Source organism: Poecilia formosa, unplaced genomic scaffold (assembly GCF_000485575.1).
Source record: "Poecilia formosa unplaced genomic scaffold, Poecilia_formosa-5.1.2 Scaffold46, whole genome shotgun sequence".
Taxonomy (NCBI): domain Eukaryota; kingdom Metazoa; phylum Chordata; class Actinopteri; order Cyprinodontiformes; family Poeciliidae; genus Poecilia; species Poecilia formosa.
The window spans coordinates 809,308-821,560 of NW_006799985.1; the positions used below are offsets into that span (position 1 = coordinate 809,308).

The 12,253-nt window shown below is 36.9% G+C and overlaps 1 protein-coding gene across 5 annotated transcripts in view; it reads left to right on the forward strand.

The window, feature by feature from the left end:
* The window catches only part of adcy7 (adenylate cyclase 7), a 68,026-nt gene that overhangs the window by 23,319 nt on the left and 32,454 nt on the right, over nt 1–12,253 (forward strand). For all 5 annotated transcript variants that reach the window (XM_007552151.2, XM_007552155.2, XM_007552147.2 and 2 more), the window contains exons 2-6: nt 4,127–4,577; nt 4,715–4,888; nt 9,112–9,309; nt 9,445–9,606; nt 10,643–10,792. In XM_007552151.2, coding sequence (XP_007552213.1) covers nt 4,727–4,888; nt 9,112–9,309; nt 9,445–9,606; nt 10,643–10,792 — 672 coding nt within the window. In that variant the 5' untranslated portion in view covers nt 4,127–4,577; nt 4,715–4,726. The remainder of the gene's footprint in view (nt 1–4,126; nt 4,578–4,714; nt 4,889–9,111; nt 9,310–9,444; nt 9,607–10,642; nt 10,793–12,253) is intronic.

Here is a 12,253-nt window from a genome sequence, read left to right on the forward strand (position 1 = left end):
AATAGAAAAACCCGGTGGGTCTCTTTAGTTGCCTCTGTACTCCACAAAGTTTTTAGGTGAATCGGCTTGGTCCTTTCTTTACCAAACTCACCTTTATCCCTAGAACTTTGCAGCACAGACTGGGAAATGCATTTGCTCATCCTTTTTTTTTTTTTTTTTTTCCTCTTCTTGAGGCCAGGGTCGCTCTTTGTCCTCTTTTGTCCTGGCTCATTGAATGCTAGCACAAAGACAGTCATAAAAGCAAAGTGATTTGCTGTGGAAAAAAAAAATCTGCATTTGCAGCTCTCTATAAAAGGTTTTGAATTGGGAGCTGGTTTGCTAAAGATATGATCTCTGGATAACATTAGTTTATTACCTATGAGGTGATTTCCAGTCAGCGCTCCATTAGGTCTGGAAGTTAAATCTCAAATGAGGACACATTTTTTCATTTTTTGATGACTATCTGCACTGCAGACATGACTCAAAAGTGATAAGAGCATTTGATGCATCTGGAAGCATTTAATAATTACAGGTTAAAAACTTTATCATAGCAGAGTGAGAAACCTGGTTGGTTGGTTGAAACCTGGGTATCTCATTTAATTTGTTGACATTCTGCTCAAATGACTAGCTTGAAATATTTAAAATGCTTCCAAATTGCTGATTAGCCTTTCTAGTAAGTGAGAGGAAAGTGTCATAGCTTATTTTCAGCCAGCTGACTGGCAATACACGACAACAGGTGAGGGTGGAGCATCACTGCATTGGCCGCAGGGAATTTTATCACTAAAACGCTAAAGCACAGCAAATGATGGTTCCAGCATAATTTTGTTCTTTGTCTTGCTACCCACCTTTTGTCCTTCTTCCTCTTGTATCCCAGTTTTTATGGCACATAGCACCTGTCACAGTTGCTATGCTGGAAACAAACATGAAGCTGTGCCTTTCCCTCCACACACTGAAATAGAGTGAGAGCAGGAAATGAGCTTTCTATTGACAGCAGAGCGAAGTTCACATTGTTTTTCTCTGAATGATTCAGTAATATCTCTAAATCCCTACAAGCAGCTTCGGTGTCCTTGTTTCTGCTCTGTGGCTGTGATGCTCAGTGATAGTTCAGCATAATTATGAGGACCTGTTGCAGCTATAGAGCTCTAGCTATTTGAAGAGAAGGACGATCTATAACAATCTATATCCACCTTGTTTACTTGTATAGAGCTTACCCAGCATGATCTCCCAGACTGTCAGGTACATTGTGGTCCTCTATTCAGCAAAAAGCAAACGCTTCATTTAAAAAAAAAAAAACGAGAACGTAAAGGAAAGATTTTTGTTTTATATTATTATAATTCGATTGTCTATGCAATAGAATATTAGGGATATAATTATTTACTCTATTACCACTAAAACGTTACGTATGCAGCAGTGCTTTACAAAAGTATTATTACTCATTGAACATTTTTCCATGTTTTTCAGGAAACAACCAAAGACTTTGGCTTATTTAATTTGGACTACATGTAATTTGAAGGACAATTATTCACGACTCTCTATATTATATATGTATTCAAGTCAGTATTGTCTAGAACCAATGTTGACTGCGATTACAGGATGTGTCTCTTCCATCATAAAGAGAATAAAACGATTCCCCATTCTTCAATCCAAGGTCACTTAGACTGGATGGAGAGCGTCTATTGTATCACATGTAGGTCTAAATTATTCTAGCACATATCTATGTTTTGACTTAAACCATTCTGTGGTGGCTCTGGCGGTAGGTTTAGACCGACTCATCGAACCCCTGGGGTTCGATCGAACCCAGGTTAAGAACCACTGCTTTAGACACTTTAACGACTCAAAAAGTCTAACTGTTCTCAGATTATTTCCTGCTACTCCCAAACCATTTTTTTTAACTGAAGAAGCCTTTTGAATGAGAGGCAAAAAAACAATAAAGTCCAGTTTCCTCCTGCCTAGCCTCTTAGGATTGGCATGTCCTGTCAAACTTGAAAATCTAAACCAGTTTCCACATGTTTGTGCTGCGTGTAAACTGCTGTGCATCTCTACAGTTGCTCCAAAGTTACTTAATGTGCTCTTTCTTTGATACTGTTGTAATACAATTTCCCTCAGAGGATTAATAAAGTACCTACATGCTGTTTATTCAATAATGTTTTCCAACAAACCTCTGGGGGCTACATGGAATAGCTGAATTTATACTGGAATTAAGTTGCACAGTTGGACTTTACTTGTAAGACAAATTTTTTAAGTTGGTTGGTTGTACTGGATTTTATCTGGAGCTAAAAGACAACAAGTGACTGAATATAAACTCACACTTTTCAGTTTTTTATTTGTAAAAAAAAAAGAAGAAGGTATAAGTAATTTTCCGTACACTTCATAATAATTCACTCCTTGTCTTGGTCTGTGAAACCAAGCTCTAATAAAATTGTAACATTGTTTGTGGTCCTAAATATTCCTTTGGCAGTTGTTTAGACACAGCTCATACTTCTGCTTACTTTCATTTATGGCCTGGTGGTCAAATTGATGTCATTTTTCCAGTTTGTGATATTGATAATAGTTTGTCTAAATTCACAAGCTACATCCAGTTCAGTTAGATTCATGCATCTCACAAAGCAGCCACACATGTGGGTTTGTTGGTTAGTCCTGTTAGTTCAGCTGAGTGCAAATTAAAATATTTTGAGTGACCATTTAAGTGGTAACTCCACAACTGTGTATTGTTAGGTAAATGACTCCAAAGCAGCTGGCCTATTTGTGGATGAAGTCATGACTGTGTCTGCTGACCGTTGTGGCAGAGATGAGCTAAAACCCTTCCACAAACAGAGATAAGGGGTTGCTTTATTGTTGCCTTTGCGTAGTTAAGGTATGAATAAGCTTTTTCCTTCCCTGAGCAGTCCGGATATTTATATTTCACTCTCACAGCTGTCCTCTTGAGTCATATATTCCCTGATAATTTGTACCTTGGTATGTTAAAACATGGAAACAGTAATCATTTTAAAATGAGTATGGATTTACTTTTGCAACCTGAATTAATTTAAAGAAAGTGTGTTCATTCAAAAGTCTTAACTTGGGTAGTTTTGCTATTTAAATTTGTAAATCCTTGATTGCTCATGTTCTCAAGTCAGCTCAACCTTATTTATAGAGCTTCTTTTGAGTTGATTGTAGGGTGTAGAGCAAATATCTTAACTAGAGTACCTTATGGTTTTGTCTGGATTTTCACAAGCTCATGAAGTGTAAGCTGTGAATTCATCAAGAAATGATTAACATATTTCAGGTTATTACGACCTAAAAGAATAAACTCTCTTTTGTCTCTTTTGAACCAGTAAGTGACTTTATTTATAAGGTTAATGTCGGCAGAAACAAAAATGTATATGTGTCTATCATCAGCATATGGAGGCAATAATAAAGCCAAGTTGTTGTTGTAAAATGTTTTGGTTAAAGAACGGTAACAAACATCATATATGATGTTTGTTACTGTTCTTTAACCAAAACATTGTCTTAAGTTAATTCAGTCTTGTATACAAGACTGAATTAACTTAAGACAATCAGCTATGCAAGTTAATTATTAGAATCTATTGACATGCCTATTTAAACTAGAAGCAATAGCTTTTATTTTGAAACGGGAAATGGTACCGAGATGTTTTGTTTTGAGCTGTAATTGGTCTCTGCAATTTATTTCTGTTTTCTCCTCTTATTGTTTCTCTGATCTGTTTTGCAGCGTCTGATTCAAATGCAACTCTTTGCCTTTACTTAATAAACGGTCAGAAACTAAGACCATTTTGAAGCTCCTGTGGCTGCAAGTTGATCGTTATGATCAAGTCTGTTTTTTTTTTTTGTTTTTTCTCTGATTCAAAATTACCAAATAAATCTAAAACTTTCTTTAGGAATGAGTACATTTACGTTTCAGAGCAGAGCCTCTGAAACGTAAATAATGTCTAATAACCGGCCAGAGCTTCTTTTATGTTGTGGGTGGTTCTTAAACCAGACTGCTGAAGAGTCAAATAAACAGTATTTAAATGATTACATAAAACACCTCTTTGCATTTCCACATTTTAACAAGAAGAATAGACATTGATCGATAACTTTGAAGTGTCAAGTTTGAAACTACTTAATCTTTTAAAATGCTGTTGTCCTTATTATTGCCTTTTCCTTCCAGGTGCCTGTAAGGACTACCTATCTGCTCCGTTACATCCTTAATCCTCACCGGAGCTCTGCTGACCTTTGTTGCACTCCTCGTCAGCTCCTGTTTTCTTCCCTCTTCTTCCTTCATACCCTCCTCCCTCCTCTCGCTTCATCTTCCCTCCTCTTTTGTGTCTCCAAGCCCTGGGCTTTATTACTCAAACCCACTGACGGGAGCAACGCACAGTAGTTGGTAAAGGATGAGGCGGGCTTGCTTGCCAACACCAGATAGAGGATAAAAGATACAACAAAAAGACTAGCAACAGGGAAGAGCGACAACGAGGGATAGAAACGGAGGGAACAAGTGTTGGAGGGAGCTGCAACAAAGCTGTGACAGACAACAAAAACAATAAGGATGCCACGACAAAGGAAAGACACAAGTTTTACTTGATTGTCATGAGCTAGCACCACGCTCTTACCAAATAAAGGTTGGTAATATTTTTTTTTTTTTTTTTTTTTGCTTCCTTTTATAGCAAACTTTTGTTGTGCTTACTCAAAGGAAGTAGTGGAGACACACACTTTTGCGTCCTGCAGCTCCTTGTTAACACCTGCTTTGCCTCTGTAGGAAGTGTTAGCCATGCCAGCCAAGGGAAAGTACCTGCTGAATAACCAGGAGCTCAAAAATGAGGCACTCTACCGCAGATTCTCCTGCATCAGCCAGTATCAGCCACTGGCTCTGCTGGGCCTCTCCATATTCTTCTGTCTGGTTTTCCTCATTCTCTTCTTTGCCCTTAACCTGGTGAGTTTTCATTCCGGTTACAAGACAGTTGAGTTTGTATAACTGTATAGAAATCACGCTAATTTTTAAGTAATAAAAATCAAAGGTATCCCTGTCTCTATGTAGTATGTGTACAACAGATAATTTTGGGAATTACTATGTCCCAGAAATATTTTTTTAAATATTTTTCTTGGTAAGCAGATGTGATCAATTGTTAAATTCTGGGAACATAGTGGTTTTATCAACGCTTGTTGCTCCAGATCAAACTCTCTCATTACTTTATGTGCACAATGTAATGAAAGACATTCAGTCTGTCACAGACCTGATTTTCTTGGGGGAAAAAAAAACAAAAAAAACTTATGAGATATCATGACACATCTCACTGAGCTTGTGATAAATGTCTGGATGGTAAAACTGTCAGAATAACAGAAGAAGAAAATTGCTTTTTGTTGTGCAAAAATATGCCAATTTAAAAATTTATATATTTTTACTGTTCGTCCTAGTTTAGAATTGATAGACACAGAAACGTGGCCAGAAGTGGTACTTTTAACCTTAACTGAAGAAATTGTTACTCTGATTTTTTTGTCTTTTACATTTATGATTAATATGGTCACCAAAAGTTGTTCACTCTTAGTATTTAAAGTATTTAAAACCCATTTTCAAACCATTTGAAAATGTTTTTAATGATGTGTTACACTGTCATACTTTGCCATCACTGTTACCTTGAAGCAAAAAGATCCCTATGGCTTGCAGTCTTTCTAATTGTGATTGTGCAGGTTCTCTCCAGGTGCATTAGCTTAACCGGTTACTCTAAGTCTCTAAATTCCCATTAAGTATGAAAGTGCTTCTCCATGCCTGTTTGTCCTGTGTGTGTCCCTTCTAATGAACTGTGACCTGTCCCGTCTCGCCCAATTACTGCTAGAGATAGCCTCTCCATTCCCACCACAGAAACCTTGCAAGCATAAGTGAGTGAAGACAACAGATGAGTGGATGATTCATATTGAACAGAGGAGGCCTCTTATAACTTTAGTTAGTTCTAAGCGTGCTTTAGTTTTCTTGAATTCCATATTTTACATGGCTAAGTCAACAAGTTTTACACCTTTTTCAGTATTTCAAACGGCTAAGTCAACAAATATATCAGTAAGAGCCTACTTAAGCTATTAATGTGGAAGTTTGAAGGACTTTGCATGTTAGTTCATATGCTCTGTTTTTATTTTTAATTATGTACAAATTCAGGCTGTTTGGCTCACAAAATCTCATTATTATTATTATTATTAAATTGGAAACTTTGACTATATAGTCAAATAAGTCAAATAAAACGAACAAGCTGGAAACAAGTTAAACAGACAAGTCAGACTTTTCTGAAGGCTGCTAAAACTTAGCATTAGCTAGCAAAGTCAGTGATAGTTGGATACAAATGTTTTAAATATTCTGCAGTAGCAAAAATAAATCCATTGTTGAAAGAAAACTGCAAGTTCGCAGTTTAGCCCAAGTCATTAAGGGACTGCAGCAAACTGGTGGAAGAAATGTATGTGCAAATTGAGTTTTTATGGCTTGCGTGGAACTTATAGCAAAACATTTTCCAATGTTATCGGTGAAAAAAAATCGGCCAGTGGAACTAGTCCTTTCTTAAAATCAATATTAAGAAATTATTGACTTATGTTGATCTACCAAATAATGGATTATGTCAAAAAATTGATTGAAGTTTGTAGTTGTAATGTAATAAAAATTTTGAAAAGTTAAAGGGGTTGCATTCTTGTGCAAGGCACTGTATTTATTTCAATACTGTTTTTAGGACACAATTTACTGCTTTTATATGTACACATGCTTATAAATACATCATAGCTTTTCTTCAGCAGTGAGTGAGTGACGTTACATGTGTTATGTAACTGGAAGGAAGGGAGAGCAGCATTGAAACATTTATATTTCAGTTCTGTTTGGCTGTAGAAGTGGACAACTCGAGAGTAGCTTGAAAAGACAACATGACGTTCAAATGTCTCTGCCTTCGCAGATGTTGCTCTACTTGAGCCAGCTGTCAAAACCAGTCATAAAAACTACAGAAATTTAAAACTTAAAGCATTTTGCTGTCGGTGTGTTCAGATGGCAATTATGCTCCTGGCTTCGGCTGGTCTGAACGTACTGTTGATTTTGGCACGAAGTAAGTAGCAGTTTAGTGAGTCCAGCCCATCGTACTAAACTGACATCTTCTGTCAGCTTAGATTATATTACTTTCCTGTGTAGGGAAAAAAATGAACCTAACCTTCCTACTATTGTCTTGCTGCAGGCTGTGTGGCACACTCCCTTTTTCTCTTGTTTCAGTCCCACACAATAGCTCCATCCCTCATGTTTACACTGCACACGTGGACATAAACATGCTGTGATTTTATCTCCTGCTCAAACACAAACTCAATCAGAGTTTTCTGGCCTTCTGCCTTGTCTTTTTCATCTCATTAAGACATTTAGGCAGCATACATATATTCATTCACACATCGGAGACTCACTTGGTCCTTGGCCCATCCCCTGACATTCGATCAGTCAGCTTTCCTTCTGTTTTTCAGCAGCTACTCTTTTTTCTTTTTTTTTTTTTTTTTTTTTTTTTTAAAAAAATTTTTTTTTTTTTTAGCTAAAATGTCTCTCTTGTGTCCACATGAGTTAGACAGTGTATTTGTTTCCAAGGGAACAGAGAAGTTGGGAAAGAAATGTTGGAGTGGAGCTTGTAAAAGTTGAATACAAAAGAGCAGGCAGCCAGTAGTAGAAAGTCAATGGCCATAAACTGGTTTTGGTCATGGATATGAACCAACAGCTTTGTTGAGGAGAAAAACTAATCATTTGGTACATTTTGAGCCCTCGTTTTCAGATTTCAGCTTGATTGAGGTCTGGTTTTAATCACCGTTTGTGCTATCCAGTTATCCGGTTTTTCATCCCATGCGTTTGTAGAATTAGATATAATTTTTATCTGCCTTGTTGCTATAAAAACGACACATGAAACTGAAATGTTGAAGGAAAAACTGCAATGGCTTTTTTTCCTGCTTCTTTTTTGTGCAACAGAATTGTATGCATTCCTGTGAGTTTCCTTCATTTTCCTGGTAAAAGAAAAAATAATTTCTCTTTCTCTGGCAAGAAAGGTTTTCATTAAGACACAGAGAGCTGAAGGGGTTTAGTTAAGAACTGTCCTTTTCCAGTGCTGCCATGGTAACCAGCAGGCTCAACATACAATGCAGGGATGGCCTTCTCCTCTCAGAGATCTATTAACACTGACTATCTGCGTTTGTCTCTCTGCAGAGCGCTTATTTAACCCCTTGCTTTCTCTCCTGTTCACACTTCAACTCCCACCTTAGCTTTCAGTCACTCCGAGACATTTTCACAGAGGGCGGAGAAACACTTAATGTTTCCATGGATGCATTTGCATTCAGAAGTCATTCATCAGCAGATGTTCTGTTCACCTAACCCTTGCTTTAATGCTGGCCTGTCCAGGGTGTACCCTGCCTCTCGCCTAATGACCGCTGGAGGTAGAAGTCAGCACATTTGTTGGTCTGTCACGTAAAATACAAAAAAAAAAAAACCCTTCACTGAAGTTTGTTGTTGTAATGTGAAAAAGTTTGAGTTTAGCATATTCTAGTAAGAGAGCTGCCTGAAAGAACACTGCAGAAAAACACAATTGTACCAAGTATTTTTGGTCTAGTTTCTAGAGTAAATATCTTGGTGCACTTCAAAGAAAAATCAAACTTACAAGTAACTTTTCAGCAAGACATAGGGTCTTGTTTTAGGTCCATACTTCCTTAAAATATTAATTAAAATGTTCTAGTTCCAGTGGCAGATTATTCAACTTATAATAAGACAATTTTCCCATGTTATTAGTGAAATGGTCTGTCCAGGGAACTAATACTTTTTTAAATCAATATTATTATGTAATTTACTTAGAATAAGTTCCTATATCTTCCTGAAAAGTTACCTCTATGTTAACTTTGTCTTATTTGAAATGTACTAAGATATTTACTCTAGAAACGAGGCAAAAAATAATTGGGATGGTTTCATGTTTTTGCAGTGAACGTACTTTACCTCACCAACAAGAAATAGTCACAACATAAAATGGGCTCCTTGTTTAGCAAGTTTAACTACATTTGAAAGGTCAATCACAGAAAACCTGTCTGTAGATCTACATTTAAGGAACTAAACATAATATAGCTATTTGATTGGTATGGTGTAACATGTTTTTGTTTTTTCTCTCCCTGTTATTACTGCAGAAAACAGAGGAGCATCGTGCCTTTGTGAGTGTGGTGGGCACCAGCTTGTGTGTGTTCGTGATTGTATTAATACTGGTGTGCACAGAGCTTTTCTCACAACGAATGAGGTTCTTGCTGGGCGTGGTTATCTGGGCCACACATCTAATCCTGGGATTCGCCTTCATCTTCAGTAAGGCTGTCATCCTTCCTTGGGACCAGGTACCTCACTTTTCACCAGGGTTCAGAGAGACTAAAGTTTGGATTGTTGTCATCAGCAGCTACAATTCCTGCACAAGTGATCAAGATGAAATATACATTTTCAGATGTATAAAAGTTTCTTCTTGTTGTTTTCAGGTGCCTTTCTTCCTCTTCATCATCTTCACAGTGTATACCATGCTGCCATTCCAGCTGTGGCACGCTGTGGCGCTGAGTGTCATCACCTCGCTGTCTCACATTATGATCCTCACACTGGTGTTAATAGGTGGCAACATCGCAAAAGATGACCTTGCTAAGCAGGTATAAACAACAGGACAAGAGATATTCTGCAACTTTTAAAAATCTTTAAACACAGCTAACATATCTGTCTGCAATTATGAATTGTTAAAAAGGGTCATTATGGCAATATAAGATTCTCAAGACCAAATCTCACATGCAGAACAAATTATGGAGATTTGCAATGCTTAACAATTTTGCTTTGATCTACAAAGATGCACTTCAGTAATTTGGAACAATTAATTTTATTTATTTTAGTAGTTCATTTAAAACAAAATCATAGATTTCAAATGTTTTTTCCTGGACTGGAAACCCAATAATGAAGTTTTTCAGAAATTTTGAATATCACATTCAGTAAAACCAAAAAATCTTAATACAAAGATGTCAGCCTACTGAAAAGGACCTCGATATACTCTTCAGTCTATGCTCCCAATACTTGATTAGCATTCTTTTTACATTAAAAACTACGTGGGGGAAATCAGCCTATGGCATTACTGATTTGTTAAGGACTCCTACGATGTCTCTTGTCTTTCTTTTGACAAAACATCATATTTTCTCCCCACTGGTGAAGGAAATTTGCTGTTCAATGAAGTACAACCCTATCAAGGCTGCAATCATAACTGGTGAATGAGCTCCTTTTTCAGACAGACTTTTTCCTTCCGCTCAACTTTCCATGAATACACTTGGCTGTAGCTTCTCTTGGCCTGCTCTCTTTCTAGAGCTTGTAAAGGACTCTCTTTTTAGTTCTAATCTAATATCCTAATTATATCAGATAATGTATTTTGTATTTTCTTGAGCTATAAACTGTATTCAACAAAATTACAATGTATATATTTTTTCCACTCTGTTTAATGAATATTTATAATATGAGTTTCACTTTCTAAATTGGTATTCTGATATGAATGAACTGTTCAATGACATTCTGATTTACTGAGATGCATCTTCAAATACACATAAGCAGCATTTTGCTACTCTAAGTAATTGATGGAGGACAAATACGACATGCGTAGTTTGTGCACCAAAACTGTTACCCCATGCGTTACTGTGTCTCTCTGTGCAGTTGGTGTCCAATGCTGTGGTGTTTCTCTGCGGATGTGGAGTCGGAGCCTTTCACAAGGTTCTGATGGAAAAAACGCTAAGGCAGACCTTCCAGGATACTCTGATGTGTCTAAGCATGCGGGTGAAGCTTGAGATAGAAAAGAGACAACAGGTTAGTGGAAACAAAAAGCTTGACCTTCCGAGAGCTTTTCATGTTATGTTGCAGACTTGGCTGAATAGCTGCATTTTGTCCAGGAAGTAGACGGCATTTCATGAGAATACCTGTGCAATGTTTCAAAAGCCCTTGAAAGTTTTGCTTATGTAAGAAACAATTATTCAACTGTGTTGTATTCTTTTCTAAAAGAGATGTACTGGGTCACATCACTGCAGCAGCTCTGTGGGTATACGGCGAAACCTTTGCTTTTGCATGGAATGAATATCTTACTGAACCAAAACCAGGGCTGTTGAGAAATTATGAAAATAGCCAATCAGTAATTTATTTCTAAGCAAAAGGCTGTGATGGTTCTCATGTTGACTTTGCTGTGGTTTTATTGGCACAAACAAATCCCTGTCAAGTTACGTCACCCTTTAATGTCTTAAATTAATTTTGTAGTCTCCTTGAATATCTAGGTAATTTATTGAAGTGTTTACAGGCAATAATCATTAATCATGGAATAAAAAAAAATCTGAAAACATTGATGAATAATTACAAAAAGTGCAAAATCTGTTTGTAAAATCGAAATCCCTGGTAAGAAAAAAAAAGTAAAACTGTTTTGAAGAAATCTACCTAGAAGATTCACTTAATATGAAACATGAGCATTTCCTACTTTTTCTAAGAAATGTGTTTTTGTTTATTATTCCTTTCAACTCTGATGCATGACGGATCATTCAGACATTAAAAAGGCCCCTAAGCTCAGTGGATAAATCAGAGTTATGCCTTTTACATAACTGAAAATGCTGGAAAGAAAATATTTCAATTTAGACCTTTGTGGTTTTTTCACTAAGCCTATTGAAAAGAAACATTTCCTTGGTTTTAGTTTTAAAAACTTGATCCGTTAGCTGTAGTTTTGTACTAGAGGCTCAAATGAAGGATGACCCATCACCAGGTCCTGTGTTAAATATTTGCATTTTTTCACTTTATGCAGACACAGGTTTCCCATATACTGATAATCTAGTTGTAAATTGTAATTTTCTACGCCTTAAAGCTCTTCCTTTGTCCTCCGTAAGTCCAACTTCCTGCTTCCTTCCAAACTGCTCACTGTGCTGGCATGTTTAGGTACAAGTACTGGAAAGTCAGATGGGGGGGGACAGGCAGTTTGAAAAACTGCCAGAAACGTGTCTTAAGAACCATTACTGGCTTTTTAAGATTACAGCAAAGTCTGTAATCTTAAAATTTTTGAAACAAAATTTTAATTGTCCAGCAGCGCAGTGCATCAGAAGAATGTGAGGTTCATTCTCTCACATTCACTACAATTGATGCCAAATGTTTGAAATGTCTTCACAGTCATTGCTCATGTGAAAAGATTTTGTGAATAAATTGCACAAGCCTGGGCTCATCTCATGTAGTCAGAGCATGCAGCCCTCTGCCCTCCTGGTGCCGTAAGAAGAGATTACTCATTTCATGAAAAGTTGT